We start from the raw sequence: 19,518 nt of genomic DNA, 5'->3' as shown, positions 1-19,518 counted from the left end.
AGAGAACTTTTTGTAATAGCCCACCGGGAAACCGTCGGGGCCAGGTGCCTTCCCATTCGGGATGGTTTTTAGGATGTCTTCTAATTCTTTAAGTGTAATTTTGGCCGTGAGTGCGTTACCTTCTTCAGGGGAGATTTTTGGAAGGGGGAGAGAGGCCAAAAAAGTTTGGATTTTAGTCATGGCTGTCGGACAATTTTTCATATCATCAGAAAGGGGCAGATTATAGAGGGACTCATAGTACTGCCGGAAGGTCTCAGCAATCTCTTTTGAGTCCACCACTCTCCTGCCCGTCGACGCAACAATTTTTTTAATGAATTTTTTCTCTTTTTGCTTCTTTAGCAATTGTGTGGTGAGTTTCCCACTTTTATTGCCATGCAAATAAAAGCGGTGTCTGCAATGCATAAACAATTTTGCTGACTTTACATTTAATAAGTCTTTGAGCTTGTTACGAAGAAAAACAAGATCCTGGTGAGACTCAGGTGATTTAGTACTTTTATGTGTACGCTCTGCAGTGGTTATTTGGTGGAGGAGAGATTGGATTTCTTTTTCTCTTTGTTTTTTAATGTACGAGCTAAGTGAGATGAGTTCACCCCTGAGAACGGCTTTATGTGTTTCCCATATAATGGGAGTGAGATGACCCGTATTTATGTTTTCACTGAAGAAATGAGAGATGATGGCTCTAAGTTTGTCTGTATGTCTCGGGCTATCAATCAACGATTCATTAAGTCTCCAGGTCATAGCGGGCCTAGGTAACGTGGTGATGAGAATCTCAATGAAGACAGGGGCGTGATCTGATAAAGTGATTGTGCCAATTTTAGAAGATTTTACTAGATGTAAGGCTCGAGATTGTACTAGAAAGTAATCAATGCGATGATAAGAGTTGTGTGGTGACGAGAAAAATGTGTAATCTTTCGATGTGGGGTAGAAGCTTCGCCAGGGGTCTATTAGTTGTAGAGAGTTTAGCTTATTTAGGAGTTTTTGTCTCGATTTTTGAGGAATGGAAGAGGAACCACTAGAGGTGTCTAGGTTAGGTTGTAGAGTCAGGTTTAGGTCCCCTCCCACAATCAATAAACCTTCCTTAAAAAGCTGTAGAGTGTCCAATGTTTTGAGAATCCATTGTGTCTGGTTTATATTTGGGGCGTATAAATTTGCTAAGGTTATTTTTGTGTTTGCTAATAGCCCTTTTATAAAAACAAATCTGCCTTCCGAATCAGTCAGACTATCCTCTAGTGTGAATGGGAGACCTTTTTTAAGCGCTATACTTACTCCCCTAGAGGCGGAGGAGGAACAGCTGTTGTACCAAGTTGGGAAAGGGGAGAAAGACATATTAGGGGTTCTTCCCATTTTAAAGTGAGTTTCTTGCAAGAAGGCTATTTGTGTAGATTGTTTTTTTAACAGTGTTAGTATCTGACTGCGTTTTGCAGGGGAATTTAAACCTTTCACATTAAAGGACGCTACCGTGACCGTACCCGCGTCAGTTCGATTAGTTGCCATCCACTCCTTCCCCAGAATCCCCCGTCACACCATAGAGCCTGAGAAAAAAATAAAACATGGTAGTTAACAAACTATATACAAAATACAGCTCGCTTATCGCAGGGGGGGGGTACAAGAACCCAGACATAAGCGAGAGAAGGTCCAAGTGGCGACCTCTACAACTTGTCTTAAAAGGCAAGAGAAAAGAGAAAAAATATTTGAACATAGCAGTGTAGCTATTATCAAAGTACCGAACAAACAATAGTATTAAGGGACAGAAACATAATACAATTAACAATATGGAGTTTTTCTCCAAGTCCAGAGAAATTACAAAAAATTCTATCGACTCCAGACAATGTGAACAGATGAGAAAAAACATTGGCAACAGGAGAAAAAGAATCATAAGGAGAACTTGGTTTGATGAAAGATAAAAAAGAAAAAAGACTCAGGAGTCAGGTCATAAATTTCGCCCCTATCAAGGAGAAGAGAAAATCAAACCAGCATAACCGGTCTGCTTCATGTTGGGAGAACTTTAGGGGCAGTTTTCTTCGGTTTAGGAGAAACGTGTTTCTTTTTAACTGACCATTCTTGTAGTTTTGTCAGTTTAGGGAAATTCCATCCTGTGTCAACTGGCATCCAGGAGGGGATGTCTATCGGCGAAATGTCAAGAGTCGACCAGGCTTCATCAAGGTCTGACGGGGATCGTATTGTGATCTGGCGGTTGCCCACCGTGATGGCCAGACCGAAGGGGTAGAGCCACCTATACATCAGGCCGCGTGACCTCAGTTCGGATAGGAGTGGTTTGAGAATTCTCCGTTTAGCCAGAGTGGAAGGGGCGAGATCCTGGAAGAGTTGTAAATGAGCATCCTCATATAAGAGATTGTCTTTTTCCCTAGCGCCAGTTAGGACCGCTGTGGTATCCACGAAGCTCAATAGGCCGCAGATGATGTCTCTTGGCGGTTCTCCCTGTTTAGGCCTGGGTTTGAGGGCGCGATGAACTCTCTCAATGACAATGGATTCCGCTCTTTCTTTCCCTAGGAGGTCAGAGAAAATTTCCCTGGTGACCTTATCCAGTGATTCCCGAGCAAAGGATTCAGGAACGCCTCTCAGCCTGATGTTTTTTCTTCTGCTGCGGTTTTCCTGGTCCTCTGCAGCTAGGAGGGCAGTGTTAAGTTGGTGCTGTTGTTGTAGGAGTTGGTCACGTAGGGACAAGATGGCATCAGTCGCTTCCATGTTGGCGGATTCTAGGGTTTCCACTCTCTGGCCCATATGCTGTAGATCTGCACGCAACCCAGAAATTTCTTCCAAAAGTGGCTGCATGGTTTGTGCAAGTAGTTTTTTCATGAAGGCTCTAGAGATTGGGGCTGAGTCCTCCAAAGTGGATTCGCAGTCAGAGCCCTCCCCACTGGAATCTGAGTCTTCCAAGACATCTGAAGAGATAGCTCTCTTATATGATTTTTTTGAGGGAGTCTGCGGCATATCTGTCCCCTTTTTAAGATATTTATCTAAATTTCCATGCGCTTTACGAGTTTGAGTGTCAGCGAGCGGTTTATCTGAAAGTTTATCACGCTCTTTGTTTGTTTTACCCATAGTAAAGCTTCTGATGGCGTGATATGCAATGGTCACCACTTGGACATTCGAGTGAAAAGTGTTAGTTCATTGTTGAGAAACGGTTCTCTATTGTTTGAGCATAATTTTGCGCTTTATGGTTGACCGGCTTCGGCCGGGGATAGAGTGCACAGATGAGAAAAAGCTAAATAGAATTGTAAAAGAAAAATGAAAAACTTAAATTGAAATAACAACCAGCAGTTCCTGTAAGTCACCAGAAGATGGCAGCGGTGGAGTGTCTTTTTGTTACTAGCTCTCTGTTGATATAAGTAAGATGTAGCAGAGCTGAAAAGGAGTTTGTTAATAAAAATGAAGCAAAAAATTTGGTTGGAGCAGTAGCTCATGTAAATCGCCAGAAGATATCAGTATAGCACTCCTTTATCCTGTTAGTTTTCTGCCTGTTGATATAGGTAGGGTGCAAGAAAGTTGTGATGGATATTATACTTTAAAGATAAAAGCAAGTTGACTCTCAGACGATTTGGGGATATAATAGTTCAAAGTAATCTGCCCCACAATGGATGGGGAAGGAGGAACAGGAGGTACCCTCAGCGCAGATAACGGCAGCTTCACAATCCTTCCCAGCACTGCTCACCAAAGGGGGGTTAATATCACCCTCTATTGCCTTCTCCGGCGTACTGAGAAGCCCTGGGCATGCAGCAGGTTTACAGCTAATGCAGAGCACACTGTTCTGTAGTGTGTAACTGATGTCTCTGGGTATGGGGCAGCAGGGGGGAGCAGGAGATGGGCCCCTGAGGAGAGGGAGATAGTTTAGAGCAGGCCGTTATCCCCCTACCTTCATCAAATGCAGGGCTTCTTCACCATATCAGCCAATATGGCGCTGGCACGAAAAGTTCCCGCGCCTCCCAGGAGCGCAGACGTCTTCAATCACCGCCGGGACAGAGGGACCACCGACCGCCGGCCACACTTCGTTCTCCTCTCTCACGTCCCAGCGTCCAGGGGTCAGGGGTGAGAGCCGAGTCAGGGCGCAGCTACAGACCCCGCAGGTATCTGATCACAGGCCGGAGCAGCAGGAGGTAGGCAATTATGATCGCTGAGCCGGAGCAAGGGGGATGGGAGCAGCCCTCAGCAGCAGTGCTTCCGTGCAGCAGCTCTTTCCAGTGTAGGCTGGAAGTAACAGCCGTTCAGCCTCAGCGTCGCTTCGTCGGCTGATCTTCTCTGCCAGATTACAGCAGAGCCGTGGTGTACTCAGCAGGCTGGGAATTTTAGTTATTTAAGCGTTCGGGCACTCCAGCTGTAGATGCAGGGGGAGGTGGAGAAACCCCCGCTGCAGCGAGTCGGCTATTTCACCGCACTTGATGGTCCACTCGGCCCGTCCAGCCAGCCTCAGGCTCACATGTAGGCCTCGGGGTCTAAGCCCGATATAAGATCAGTTTGAGGGCTCAAAAGGGTGTAAAAGTCTCCTGGACCAGAAAGGAGCTGATTAAATATCTCAAGTCCAGTGGATGGGTTGTTGATAAGTGCGGATTAAGTTAGATATAAATAGCCAGCAGAGGAGCTTAATGGAAGCACGTCCTGCTCCTTGAGCTGCTGGCCACGCCCCCTAATTCATAGTTTTCATGCCCTCAGTGTGAATTTACAATTTTCATAGTCATGAAAATACAGAAAAATCTTTAAATGAGAAGGTGTGTCCAAACTTTTGGTCTGTACTGTAAAATATATAATTTTATTTTTTTTTTAAATGAATTGATAACTTGGGCTTAAACCAGTTTTTCTAGGTGTATGTGCGTCATTACCAAGTAATTAAACCCTTTAAGGGCCAGGGGTATTTTCATTTTTTGCTCACCTTCTTCCCTCGGCCATAACTTTTATTTTTCCGCTAGTATGGCCATGTGAGGGCTTTTTTTTTTCTTTTGCAGGATCAGTTGTACTTTTGTACAACACCATTGATTTTACCATATCGTGTACTGGAAAACGGGAAAAAAATCAAAATGCGGTGAAATTGCAAAAAAAAAATAGTGCAATTGTTTTTTGGATTTTCTTTTTTTCTTTTAATCTCTTGTTCACTAGAGTTTAAAACTTACCAGGTCTTCTCCAGGTCATTACGAGTTCACAGACACCAAACATGTCTAGGTTATTTTATATGCAAGTGGTGCAAAAAAAAATATAAAAAATTCCAAAGCTTGTAAAAAAAAAAAAAAAAAAAAAATTGCCATTTTCCGAGACCCGTAGTGTCTCCATTTTTACGGATCTGGGGCTGAGTGAGGGCTTATTTTTTGCATGCCAATCTGACATTTTTATTGATACCATTTTGGTATGTATATGATGTTTTGATTGCCCGTTATTTTTTCTCGCTACGCCTTTTACCGATTAGATTAATTTTTATATATTGATGGATTGGACTATTCTGAATGGGGCAATACTGTTTTTTGTTTTATTTTGAATGGGGCGAATAAGGGGTGATTTGAACACTTTAGTTTTTTTATATTTTTTAAAAACTTTTTTTTTTTACTTGCTCAATAGTTTCCATGTGATACTACAAGCTACGATCATCCGACCTCTTGTACTACATAGAGCATAGAGCAGGGCTGCAGCAGAAATGCTCACTTGCTATGAGCACCGACCGCTGGGCGGCACTCATAGCTATCCAGCTATGATAACCACAGGGGTCTCCTGCAGACCCCGGGTGGTCATGCCAACCAATCAGCGACCCACAGTCATGTGACACGGGTGCCCATGGGCAGGGTAGAAGTGCTTCCTGCGCGTGCATGTTAAATGCCGCTCTCAGTTTGACCGGCATTTAATGGGTTAATAGCCACGGGAAGCTCGTGATTCCACCCGCGGCTGCTGAGGTAAAAGGTGTGGGCTCATCGCCGGAGCCCGCACCAAAAGGGGAGGCATCCAATGTCGGATATATCGGTCATTGGACGTTAAGGGGTTAAAGAATATTTAACACTGTTTTCTAATATTTGACAGAGCCTGAAATGATCTGCATACTGCTAGGGGTGGGGGTCCTGAGATCCCAAACTGATCACTCAGAATACTTGCCACACCTGCGTTGTAAATTAAGGAGTATACATGCATGTCAAGTATTTTATTCCATCTGTGGGGGGTCTCGGGAACAGGAGGCTGAATGGTTTTGGTTTCTTTGCTTATATGTGAAGTCTTTGCAATGAAGCCGTGCATAATAGTAATCCACACTGTTTTTTCTCTTTACAATAGGAATTTGAAGACCACAGAGATGCAGATGATGCTGTGTATGAACTGAATGGAAAGGAACTCTGTAATGAAAGGTAAGAGCTGTGTTGTCATGTAAAACCTGGTTAGTTTACTTAGACATTGTAGCTTGTAGCTCACGAGCAGCAGGGCCCTCACTCCGAGTATCTGTTCAATTCTGTGCTACTCTCATGTCTATTGTCTGTACAAGTCCCCTCTGAAATGGAAAGTGCTTTGCAATATGTTGTCGCTATGGAAGTAATATTTATTAAAGGGAACCTGTCACCCCCCTCAGGCATTTGTAACTAAAAGCGCCACCTTGTGCCGCAGTAATGCTGCATTCTGACAAGGTGGCTCTTTAAGTTCTGGTCCCTGGCACTGCTGCAATAATCGCTTTTGAAGTTTGTCCTTCAAACCTGTGAAATCGCCATGGGGCAGGTCTTTCCCCCCTAATCCAGACGCACCACAGCCGTCACTCATGGCCTCTGTGCGCCGGGCGCTGCCTCCTCTCCTTCATTGTCGTCCCCGGCGCCTTTAGCTGTAAGTTCGAAGGGCAGCGCAACTGCGCATGCCCAAAAAAAAAACAGCGCCGGCGACGCAAATGAAGGAGAGGAGGCAGCGCCCGGCGCGTAGAGGCCATGAGTGACGGCTGTGAGGCGTCTGGATTAGGGGGGAAAGATCTGCCCCATGGCGATTTCACAGGTATGAGGGACAAACTTCAAAAGCGATTATTGCAGCAGTGCCAGGAACAAGAACTAAAAGCCACCTTGTCAGAATGCAGCATTACTGCGGCACAAGGTGGCGCTTTTAGTTACAAGCACCTAGGGGGGGAGGGGTGATGGGTTCCCTTTAAAGATTATTCCTTTAAACTTAAAGGGATTGTCTGGTGACACTCGCTTATGGTTTATCCACAAGATAGCGAATAGACCGATGGGGGTCTGACAACTACAACCCACACAGACCCAGAATTTGTCACTTTTAGTACCTTTTAAATTGTAGCGGCAATGAACGTGCGTGACCACCGCTCCATTCGTTCCCTGTGAGGTCTGTCAATATTGCTTAGGGTTGTGCTCACTAGTCCCATAGAGAATGAATGGAGTGGCGGGTAATTATATGCATTACTGCTCCATGCAAACAGGGATAGAAGGGCTCTCCTCTTGTGATCAGCATGGGTCCCAGTAGTCACTCATCTAGTTATTGCCTATTGGTGTTTTTTCACAGGACTACACCTTTAAAGATACGACTCGTATGTGTTTTATTCACATTGAAAAATGTAAAAGACAATTATTCCTACTACCAAGGACTTTTAGTTTAAAGGGGTTGACCACTGCTGGATACACTCCTTGTGGACGGCACCAGAATATTGCATAAAGTTATATTTGTTTAAAAAAAAACCTTTGCCTTACATCCTTTGTCCTCCGCTGGCCTTTTGATATAAACAGTCATGTGCCAACTGCAGCCAGTCACCAACAGTCAGATCAACTGCAGCTTTTACAATTCCGTCAGAGCACTCTGGGGCTGTTGATAACGCATGATCCAGTAGTGGACAACCCCTTTAAAGGAATTGTTTGGTTAGCTTGTTACCGTATATACTCGAATATAAGCCGACCCGAGTATATGCCGACTCCCTTAATTTTGCAACAAAAAACTAGGAAAACTTATTGACTCGAGTATAAGCCTAGGGTGGAAAATGCAGCAGCTACCGGTAAATGCCAAATATAAAAATAGATACCAATAAGAGTAAAATGAATTGAGACATCAGTAGCTTGTGTTTTTGAATATCCATATTGAATCAGGAGCCCCATATAATGCTCCATACAGTTCATTATGGCCCCATAAGATGCTCCATATACAAATATGCCCCATATAATGCTCCATGCAGTTCTTTTTGGCCCCATACATGCCCCATATAATGTTCCATGCAGTTCTTTATGGCCCCATACATGCCCCATATAATGTTCCATGCAGTTCTTTATGGCCCCATACATGTCCCATATAATGTTCCATGCAGTTCTTTATGGCCGCATAATGCCCCATATAATGCTCCATGCTGTTCATTATGGCCCCATAGATGCTCCATGCAGTTCATTATGGCCCCATAGATGCCCTATATAATGCTCCATACCGTTCATTATTTCCCCATAGATGCTCTATATAAAGCTGTGCCACATATAATGCTCCATATAAAGCTGTGCCACATATAATGCTGCTGCTGCAGCAATAAAAAAAAAAAAAATGACATGCTCACCTCTCATCGCTGCCCGCTACTCCTCAGCGTCCCGTCACTCTGCACTGACTGTTCAGGCAGAGGGCAGCGCGCACACTAATATGTCATCGCGCCCTCTGACCTGAACAGTCACAGCAAGAAGACGGAGCGGCGGGTGGTACGCGGACAGGTAAATATGAAATACTCACCTGCTCCGGCACGGTCCCTGGCTCCTTCTCCCGAACAGATGGTCTCCGGGCACTGCAGCTTCTTCCTCTGTCAGCGGTCACTGGTACCGCTCATTACAGGAATGAATATGCGGCTCCACCCCTATATGAGTGGAGTCCATATTCATTACTTTAATGAGCGGTACCACGTGACCGCTGAACAGAGGAAGAGCTGCGGGTGACCGGAGACCATGGGACGTGCAGGGACAGCGCCAGGAGCAGGTGAGTATGCGACAGTCCTCTCTCCCCCTCACCCGCCGACCTTGCTGCCGACCATGACTCGAGTATAAGCCGAGAGGGACACTTTCAGCCCCAAAATTTGGGCTGAAAATCTCTGCTTATACTCGAGTATATACGGTACTTTACATATTGGGCTAGAACCTGATATTTGTAGTCATCCCTGAAGATAGCATCTTCTATGGGATTTTGCTTGGAGCTATGCAAAGTCCATGCTGGGGTCACTATATAGAAAGCAATAATCTGACGTAGAAGGAGAAAGTCTACGAGTGACTCAGATTATTGCTCTCTATATAGTGACCCCAGCATGGACCTCGTATAGCTCTGACGTAGAAGGAGAAAGTCTACGAGTGACTCAGAGCTATACGAGGTCTATGCTGGGGTCACTATATAGAGAGCAATAATCTGAGTCACTCGTAGACTTTCCCATGGCAGGAAGAGCACCAGTATAGACCCTTCTCACCACATGGCACCCTTGTTCCAATATGTCTGTTTTTGAAACCTCCTGCTGTTCTACTGATCATATAGCAGAACTGATCCCGATGATGCCGCAGGCTCGGCTCAGAACAGCAGGATCTGTTTTTGTTTTGTTTTTTTTTAATTCAGGGTACAGGTAGATAAATACAGAGGCAGCTTGCATTAAAACAGAATTCTAATTGTCATTTCCTAAAAAGTGCCATACACTGATATTTTTCCCGGTAGGGTGCACTACATCCCAAAAGCCCAGAAGGGTCACTAAATATGAATGAACTAGATGGTGGCCCAATTCTAACGCATCGGATATTCTAGAATATGCATGTCCACGTAGTATATTGCCCAGCCCGCGTAGTATGTTGTAGCCGAGTGAATCTATTAAAGTTAAAACCTAAAAGAAAGGGTGCAGATAGTACAAACAGATGGGTGCTTGGGGAACACTGATCTTACTAATGTGTTTTTTGTCCAATCATTCAGAGTCACAATAGAACATGCCAGAAATCGAAGAGGAAGAGGAGGCGGCATGATGGGTGGTGGAGGAGGACGTTATCCTATGCGCTTTGGCTATCGACAGTCAAACAGTGGCGGACCAAGGTAATGATATTCTTGGGCAGTATAGTCTTTAAAGGGAACTTGTCACCAACACTAACACTGTTACCATGCAGATATGGGGTTAATCTGCAGGGTAGCAACATTATGAAAATGATGTTTATCCCCCTCCCCCGGCAGCATTCGGCGTTCAGTCACGGCTGAGTATACAGAGCGGCCGCTGTATCCGTGCCCCCGGCCCTGACTAGCACTGGCTCTACACTGTGGCCGGCTGTCAGTCAGGGTCGGGGGCATGGATACAGCAACCACTCTGTATACTCAGCAGTGACTGAATGCCAAGTGCTGGCGGGGGGGTTCTGGCTGGGGGGGATAAAGATCATTTTCTCCCTTCTGCAATCGGCTGCATCAGAACGTTGTTAACCTGCAGATTAACCCCTTATCTGCAGGTTGTTATTCCTGGATACAGGTTCCCTTTAAATATATCCGATAAATCTCTTCTGATGTGACACCTGTAAGTTAAGGTACCTTCACACATAACAATATCGTTAACGATATCGTTGCAACGTCACGGTTTTTTGTGACGTAGCAACGATCTCACTAACGATCTCCTTATGTGTGACAGCGACCAACGATCAGGCCCCTGCTGTGAGATCGTTGGTCGTGGGGAATGATCAGGACCTTTTTTGGTCGCTGATCACCCGCTGTCATCACTGGATCGGCGTGTGTGACGCCGATCCAGCGATGTGTTCACTTGTAACCAGGGTAAACATCGGGTTACTAAGCGCAGGGCCGCGCTTAGTAACCCGATATTTACCCTGGTTACCATTGTAAAAGTTAAAAAAAAAAAAAAAAACACTACATATTTACATTCCGATGTCTGTCACGTCCCCCGCCGTCAGCTTCCCTGCACTGACTGTGTCAGTGCCGGCCGTAAGGCAGAGCACAGCGGTAATGTCACCGCTGTGCTCTGCTTTACGGCCGGCGGCGCTGACAGTCAGTGCGGGAAGCTGACGGCGGGGGACGTGACAGACATCGGAATGTGAGTATGTAGTGGTTTTTTTTTGTAACTTTTACAATGGTAACCAGGGTAAATATCGGGTTACTAAGCGCGGCCCTGCACTTAGTAACCCGATGTTTACCCTGGTTACCCGGGGACTTTGGCATCGTTGAAGACAGTTTCAATGATGCCGAAGTCTTTCCCCTGATCGTTGGTCGCTGGAGAGAGCTGTCTGTGTGACAGCAGCCCAGCGACCACACAACGACATACCAACGATCACGGCCAGGTCGTATCGCTGGTCGTGATCGTTGGTAAGTCGTTTAGTGTAACGGTACCTTAAGAAGATCACATGGTGAATCATGTCACCTCAGACAAACCCTGGTTACTTCAGCTGCCCAGATAATACAAAAGTATAGGCTGCTGAAATTCAACAGGCCTAATCCTTCTTTCCCCAAGAGTCATTTGTTTGGAAAGGGGCAGGAGGCCCCATACACATTACTGTCGACTGATATTGGCATTTTCGGTCTATTTTATGGTGCGTGACTTTAATATGCAACCAGGAAAGATATATATCTTGGTACCGTGTTAGCCAGTAGATAGAAAAATGTTTAGAATTGAGAGTCCTCAGTGGTTGATACCTTTTAATGACTAACTGAAAAGGTGGTAACAAATTGCAAGAATTTCTATTAGTCTGTGCCTGATGAAGAGACCTGTGTAGTCTGGAAAGCTTGCAATTTGTTACCATCTTTTCAGTTAGCCATTAAAAGGTATCAACCACTGAGGACTCTCAATTCCAAATATTTCAATATACAACCAAGCACTCTTGTCTTTTCAATGGGGAAAAGGGAATATGTCACTCATTATGGCTTGTCTCCCATTGGAAAAGAGAATTGGCCCATTTGATCTCACATGTTGTATCCTTCAGTTCCCTTACATTGCCATGGGCATGATCACATAATATAGTCTGCGGGTCCCACCAATCTTCACCTAATGATCATTCAGAAGCAGACCCCTATTTAGTGCTTATAGGTTTCGGACCCTTCGGGCTCTAGTCCTGTGGTCTGGATGTGATGGAGCAACAAGAGCTGAGCGGCTTGTGGGCAAAGATTTGGGCCACGATTCCCCAGAGATTACGCTTGGAGCATGCCGCTAGTCTTGATGTTTTGGGGTCTCTGTGTAGTATTTAATTCACGCCTCTAATTCTCGACTTAGGTGGGCTGTGTATGACGGGAATATCTGTATCACCCTCAGTCACTGTATAGAGGTGTCTGGACATAGTAATACACCACTGTAAAATGTTCTGACTTTTTAGTAAAATATTTTCTTCTTCCTGTTCACTTTTGTAAGTTTGGGAATGTTTTCTTACATCCCAATACTGCTATTTTCTGCTGCAGAAAGAGAATTGTCCGATCTGTAATGTTGTTTTTCACTTACCATTTGTATTTGGCAGTAGGTATGGACCCCCAGTGCGCACCGAGCATAGAATTATTGTGGAAAACCTCTCCTCGCGGGTCAGCTGGCAGGTGGGCATTTTTATATCTTCTACTATGAATTCATGTATAGATTGCCATAAGGTTAAATATTAGTGTAAATGGTCACAGCAATACCAAGGATGCTGTCACTCTGTACCTGATCATCCACACACAGTTCATAACTAAGGTTTCTGTAAGTGCTGCCGCTGAGTGGGGCTTTTTCTTATATGGAAGTTATTTGCACTGTATGTTCTCCAGCACCCAACTGTACGGACGGGGGTTAATCAGAAGGACGGTGTGATAAAGGATCCCTGTGACCGTTTATTAGTGTGTGCTGTGGTTAATGCTTTGTCTGCTACTGGTGATCCATTTGTGGCTGTGTCTTGGCTTATGTAATGATTAGGTAGAGAACGTGACACACATACTGTAACATGGCATCTTAAAGTTGCCCCTACACCACAAAGCTAGGTGCCCTATTGGGCTCATTTGGAAATATGTGCACTGTATGTGAATACATCATCTGCTGACAGTTTGTAAAATGGGCACGGAATAGTGAGATGGACATGCTCCCTAATTGACACGGCTGTATCACGGCTGCAATTCAGCTCAACCATGGGTCTTGTGAGCCCACCTAACCAAACCACAGGCATATGTGAGCCAGATAGTTCTGGTCACGAGCGCCCTAGTTGAACCTGGAATTACAACCATAATACGGACTAGAAAATATGGCTGCAATATGGTCATTTGACTTTCCCCTTACGGTCACTCAGTTTGAGGTTTGACGCATCACTCAGGTTATTATTGACCCAGGAGCTCAGTGTTAACAGGATATCTGATCAAGGCAGAGACTGCTGGACAGTACTAGATGTAGTGGAGCAATGTGGCTGAGGAGTTTGCTAAAGAATGGATACGGTTGTGTACAGTGTAATGGGATTGTTGTCTCCATGTGTGTCCATCCATTGCTGCCTCATCTGCTCCTTGTATTGCTCATACATTGTGTGCGTATGGACAGATCACCGTGACTTGTTTGTTTTTATCTACGTTTTATAGCCATTTCTTGGAGCAATACAGACGTTATCTCTGAAAGGAGCTAATGTGGACAACTGGAATTAGAAGGTTCTTTGAGAAACTAGGGATAGATTGCGTATTATGGTGGTCATAAACTAAAATGTATTTTAATCCTAATTCTTTATGTATTTAATGTACTATTCTCTTCTCTAATATACTTTAAATAAAAAGTTCTTCTCGCTCTCGCTGCTCTAACTACTTAATTTTTTACTACTTATTGTTTGACACTTCCTTTAAGAATCCACACTGCATCCTGGAATAGTCAAACGTGATGCTGCTTGCATGGCCAAGGTTGGTCTCTGCTATTCCTGCACGCCAGGTATTCGTCTTAAAACACATGCTGACAGTGCACTCTCTTGCCGGCTCGTCATTCCTGATCCAAGCCGACGAGGGAGCGCACTGTCACTGTGCATATTGCAGTGATGACAACCTACTGAGCATCCATTGGAGTTGACAATGGCCACATTCTCACAGCAGGGACTAGCCTACCTAGCCCTGGAACCGGCATCACTGATGAATATTTCAGGGTGGGGGCCGAGGCTGCAGAGGTAACCGCTGCCCCCTGATGACAACTCTTTTGACTATGCCAGCATGCACTGTGGATTCTCAAACAAAATATAGTAAGGAAATAATAAAAAATAAATAAAATAAAGCAATTAGAGTAGTGCGGGAACGGTGGGGACTTTTTAATTATATTAGAAAAGAGATGGAGATCGACATTAAATCGATAGGCATGTAGGATTAAAATGCATTTTATTTTTGGACCACCCCTTTCACAGCAAGCAAGATGCAGAAGAGATTTTGTCGGGTGCTTTACTTCCACGCTAGAACTATCAAAGTGTTGGTGACATGACTGTTGCATTTATTTCCACGCCCATGTCCAATGTGTCCTACTAGTCAGGTCAAACCTATATACGGTAACTGAAAGAGAAATATGATTGTGTCATCAGGATGGCTGGCTCCGATTACAAGAGCAGTGAGCTAGTGGCCAATGTGCCTCCTGGATAATGAGGCTGCGTGCTCGGCTCCTGGGCCTGCAGCAGACAGTTCCCATATTATGTGCAGCTGTTGGTTTCATTTGCAGGATTGTGCACATTTGTAAAAATCCTTTACAATTACTTATATTGGGTTGTGAACATACCGCGGACACATCGTAGATGTCTTATCATGACAGTGTCTGTCAGGCTGCTGAGGTTTGGAAAAGTTCAGATAAGAAGTTCTGGAGTTTTATGGGACACACATGCTTTCTCTGTTGCTCTATCTATTCTATAGTGTAAAATGTGCCAATGTTTGAGAAATGTAACTAAATCACTGTTCAGAAAATGTGGTCTGTAGATGGCACTGTATTAGAGCCATGCATATTGACACCTTAAGTGTGTGGTTGTTTTTTTGTTTTTCTTTGTTTAGTTTGTTTTTTTTCTGTTAAGTTGCACATCTACTTTTTATTATTAGTACTAAACTGATATTGCTCCATCCTGTGTTGTAGTAAATATTTTTTTTACAGACATATTTCTAACCACGTGCATTTTGAACCTCTTTTAACAGCCTTTCTTTGGGTTAAGCCTCGTTTCTCTTGTGTGGAGGAGTGCCCAAGAGTTTTTGGTTTGCTAATGGCTGAAATTCTAGGGCTGGGCCTGTTCTGAAGTTTCCTTTTGGTTCCTATCACCCTCCCGCTTTGCCGATCTAGATCTTGGTTTGCCCAGATTTGAGCAAGAGTGGCTAGCTAAGGTCAGCATCAGGTTCTCTAGCCACTTCCAGTGATTGCATCCAGTGGTTTCAGGTTTAACGTCACTCACTTACTGAGACTCTGGTGCTCCCCTGCCGCCTTCCACCCTTCTCATGTAAGTGAGTTGCTCACAAGGTCATCTAGGTTATGGACAAGCGACTCTTTGCTTAAGGTACCTCCGACCACTGGTTATATTCTGTGGTAAGTAACTTGGGTTTGAAATAATATAACACCAAGTAATAGTCAGACTAGTTAAGCATATGTAGCAGTGAAGTGGTTACATATAGAGTAATATCGCCCTATAACCACATATGCTCCCGATCCTACTGTAACAACATTAGTAGACTTTGTGTAAGAATGCTTAATGTTACACACCACTTAATGCATCTGCATATTTTGTAGCTCAGCTTCCATACATGACACTAACACTGATTTATCATAAACGTTTTAGCTCAGGTCTTCTCAGCGCAGGATCAGTATTTTATATGTTGCGTACAGTTCGTCTTTGTCAAGGGGCAGATTAGATAAACGCTAACCAACCTTTCTTGTTTCAGGATCTGAAAGACTTCATGAGAAAAGCTGGAGAGGTGACATATGTGGATGCCCACAGGAGTAACAGAAACGAAGGGTACGACCTGATTGACGCTTTCATAAGGGAAATGTTGCCGATGGTCCAAACACTTGGCTTTCAGAGTTGTCATTCTGTTACCGAAAGTGCATGTTGTGTACAAGGGAGGTAGTTGGAGGGGATGAGAGATTTGCTGAAAGGGAAGGTGGGACCAGTTTTCTTGTAGTTTGTTTTTTTTGTGAAATTAAGCTTAAAATAGTAATTAAAATGTATTAATGCCATGATTGCACTGTTTGCAAACATTTCTATATGAAAAATATATATTTTCTTACAAATATATATATTTACCACTAGGGGGAGCATTTTCTGTTTTAGACCTCAAGCAGCTATAGCGAGACTTACCAGCTTTACTGTTAGCAGCAAAACTGGGGCAGTAACTGCTGACATCACCATTTCCCTCCCCTTTTGGGTGTTCTTGTACTCCTGGGGCAGAATGAAGAGTAGCATCACAGGGCTTCCATTTTGTGGGTGACTGCCCTGTGATCTGCTATCACCAGCAGTTACTGTCTCTCTACCATCAGTCTCTCTCACCCAGATTACATGATTCTCTCACCCCCCTCCACAAGTTCACTGCAGGCCAGCAGCTTCTTATCTTTACTGAGGGATGAGTCACAGCTCCTGCCCAGCAGCTGACAGCTCCTGCTGGGATAATGCTGATCATACACTGTTCCTCCTTGATGTCTCTGCTATTCTGTCCATGTTGTTCTCCTTCATTTTACTCCCATCAGCCGTCAATCTAAGATCTGTTCTGCTAGAAGCAGTACGGCTAATGTTAGCAGATCCGCGGGCTCCATGAATATGGCAACAGAACACTCCCACTACTGTGAATTGTGCAGCCCACAGAGGCGTGCCCAGTTCATATCAGTGATGGTTCTATTACAATAGATAGGGTTGGTGTCACTCTGTTATCTCCTATGACCATGGGGTGCCGTATGATGATACTGAAAGTGTTGTGCTGCTACTGTGAAAGCAAGATGTCCGCCTCCAGTGCCTTCTTTAAACTCCTATAACACACAGTATGTTTCAAATGCAATCAAAACTTGGTTATAACAGCATGTTATGTTACATTACATTGATTTATTAATGATCTACAAATGCGGTACCTTCCCTTTAAATTGAGTTTTAAGCCTTTTTTTTTTTTTATTTATAAGGGTTGTGGAGTTTGCATCCTACAGTGATATGAAGAGCGCTTTAGACAAGTTGGATGGCATGGAACTGAGCGGTCGCAAAATAAAACTGATTGAAGATCGCAAAAAACACAGGTATGTGGAAAATGCCATGTAAGGAATTTCTATTCTTTCAGTCTTTTTCTCTCGTCTTTCTGCTTTCACTCAGACTTGGCACCCTTTTGTTTACTTTGTGCCAAGCTTGCACCTATTGAAGATCACTCACCGAAAAGGACATTTATCAACGCCAGGTCACAATACTAATGCAATACCGGATGTATGTAGCAGACCCCCATGATAAAGGCGGACGCAGCATAGGTGCACAATCCTAATAGAACTACCACTCGCACGCCAACCATTCATGGAGGGGGTGGGTGCTTAGTATATAAATGCACAGGAGGCCTGTATAGGGCACCAGGCACTGTGCACTACATCTGTGAGATGCCCAACAATTAATATAAGTGCACCCCAGAAGGACAGGCGCTTTGCTGATTGACACCCTGTTTATTCAGATCACATTGAAACCCTAAAGTATAAGGCATCGGATTTCTCCCTGGCATAAAGTTTTGCAGGTTTCGTCCGGGTTCAGACATGCTGTAACCAGCGCTTGCATTTTGTACTGAATTTCTGTTTTCTCCTCCAGAAGTAGATCCAAATCCCGCAGCTATTCCAGATCACGCAGCAAGTCCAAGTCCCGTGGATCTTCTAGGTCAGCAAGCCGATCTCGTTCTCCTAGCCGTACGCCGGAAAAGAAATACAGCCAGAAATCCAGCGGTGAACCCTCCCAGAGCTCCCCCAAACGCCAGTCCCGATCCAGTTCAGCTGAGAGCCGCGGTTAATCTGACGCCTGGTAGATGTCGAAATGCTGAATGAAGGTTATGTGCCCCAAGAGGAAGATGCTGGGGATGAAAGGTTTTCACTGTTTTATGTAACCAAAGCGCCTGTAAAGTAATCCGGCATAAAAAGGTGTCCTAATGCTTTTTTGTTTTGTTTTTTTTTTTGTAAATATTCGATCTGGCTTTTCTGCCTTGACCAGGGGATTGGCAGGAGTAATACAACTCGCTCTGTTCACCATGTTTCACTGTGTAGATGAGTGAAGCATGCCTGATGATATATTTTCTGACTTGTTTATAAATTAAATTAAGCTATGTACGTAGATTTATGGAGTCAATATGGTCATTGACATCACATACTGCCCTATTATTATCCTATTCTTTATAACTTACATTGTTCTTGCCAGGAAAATGTAAGTTTCTGTGAAAATATATGGAAACGAACTCATAAGCGGTGTAATAGCGCATGTTACATCAATTAGGTGTCATTGTTACAGATTGAGGTCATTTATTTACAGCCAAAGCCTAGGTTTTGATTCGTCTCATTTTATTGGCTTCATTAGTAGTTGTGCGTGTGAAGGCTAAAACCTCTATTAATACAAAATGTAGAATTTCCAGCTTTGTTTAGATCTTTCTAAATTTCAAGGACCTTTTTTTGTTTTTTGTTTTTCTCATTAGACTTTTGTAACTTTTACATTTTTATTTCATTTGATGATTTGTTAAGCGATCTTGTTTGCTCTTGTGCTTAGAAACTAGGGAAAGTAGTTCAAAGCAAGTTTGTCCAATTTTGATCTGTTCTGTATTCCGATTTCTGCTTTTGGTTGATTAAATAAACTTTGAAAACAAAATTTTCTTAAAATTTTGTACAATATTTATTTTGCCGATTTTAATTATTTAAATGTATTGAGAAATGAGCAACACACGGTTGGGATACATTGTACACATTAACATTCTGTTCTAGTGTCGCTACTGTAAATATATTAAACTTAAAAACGTTCATTTGTCTCCCAGTATTGGCCAGAATAAGAGCGAGGCTGGGAATAAAATGACTAGTCAGTCGATTCCAAAGGGATTTTGTGACCTAATCTGAAGCAGCACAATGACACAGATCCTGACTCCAGTAATGTCAATTACTGGTCTGCTTAGTGTAGTTTTGATAAATTTGATTTTATCAGCATAACATACCTAGAGGACCACTAAACCTGCTGTCATGTAGTCCTCCATATTCCTGAGCTCTGTAAAACCCTGCCCCCACCACTGACAGTTTTCTGTGTGCACTGTGCATAGGCAAAAAGCTGCCAATCAGTGGTGTGGGTGGGGTTATGCAGAGCTCAGCATTCAGGGAACTGATAGATCTGTAGCAGAGAAAACAGGGATATTATCAAAATAACAAGCAGCCCAGTAAGTGACACATTGCTGGAATTGGAGTGTCTGCTTCCCTACACCATGCTACTCTCAAAGGGTAGCAAACATCTGGTGATGGATTATTAATGGCAAAGCCAGCCTCCTCCTTTGTTCATTGGCTGTGACACATACGTGATTTAGCTATTGAAATTAGTAGTGAACCAATCGCCTTTATACACAGCACTGATTACAGGCCCAACGCCGGAAATCGAGCTGGAGCAACATAAGCTGGTGGCCATTTGGAAACAAAGGAATGGTATTATTTTTATTTATAGC

General features: G+C 43.8%; 1 protein-coding gene across 2 annotated transcripts in view; it reads left to right on the top strand.

The window, feature by feature from the left end:
* The window catches only part of LOC138643346 (serine/arginine-rich splicing factor 5-like), a 37,404-nt gene extending 18,718 nt beyond the window's left edge, over positions 1-18,686 (top strand). Inside the window, exons 3-8 of one of the 2 annotated variants that reach the window (XM_069732274.1) lie at positions 6,262-6,332; positions 9,877-9,993; positions 12,399-12,468; positions 15,766-15,839; positions 16,991-17,101; positions 17,649-18,686. In XM_069732274.1, the coding sequence (XP_069588375.1) occupies positions 6,262-6,332; positions 9,877-9,993; positions 12,399-12,468; positions 15,766-15,839; positions 16,991-17,101; positions 17,649-17,844 (639 nt within the window). In that variant the 3' untranslated portion in view covers positions 17,845-18,686. Of the gene's footprint in view, positions 1-6,261; positions 6,333-9,876; positions 9,994-12,395; positions 12,469-15,765; positions 15,840-16,990; positions 17,102-17,648 lie in introns of both variants that reach the window. The other variant, XM_069732269.1, reaches the window with a different exon arrangement.
* The last annotated feature ends 832 nt before the right edge of the window (positions 18,687-19,518 follow it).

The sequence above is a fragment of the Ranitomeya imitator genome, chromosome 1 (genome assembly GCF_032444005.1).
Source record: "Ranitomeya imitator isolate aRanImi1 chromosome 1, aRanImi1.pri, whole genome shotgun sequence".
NCBI classification, from domain to species: Eukaryota; Metazoa; Chordata; class Amphibia; order Anura; family Dendrobatidae; genus Ranitomeya; species Ranitomeya imitator.
This window is presented reverse-complemented; position numbering and strand designations above follow the sequence as displayed.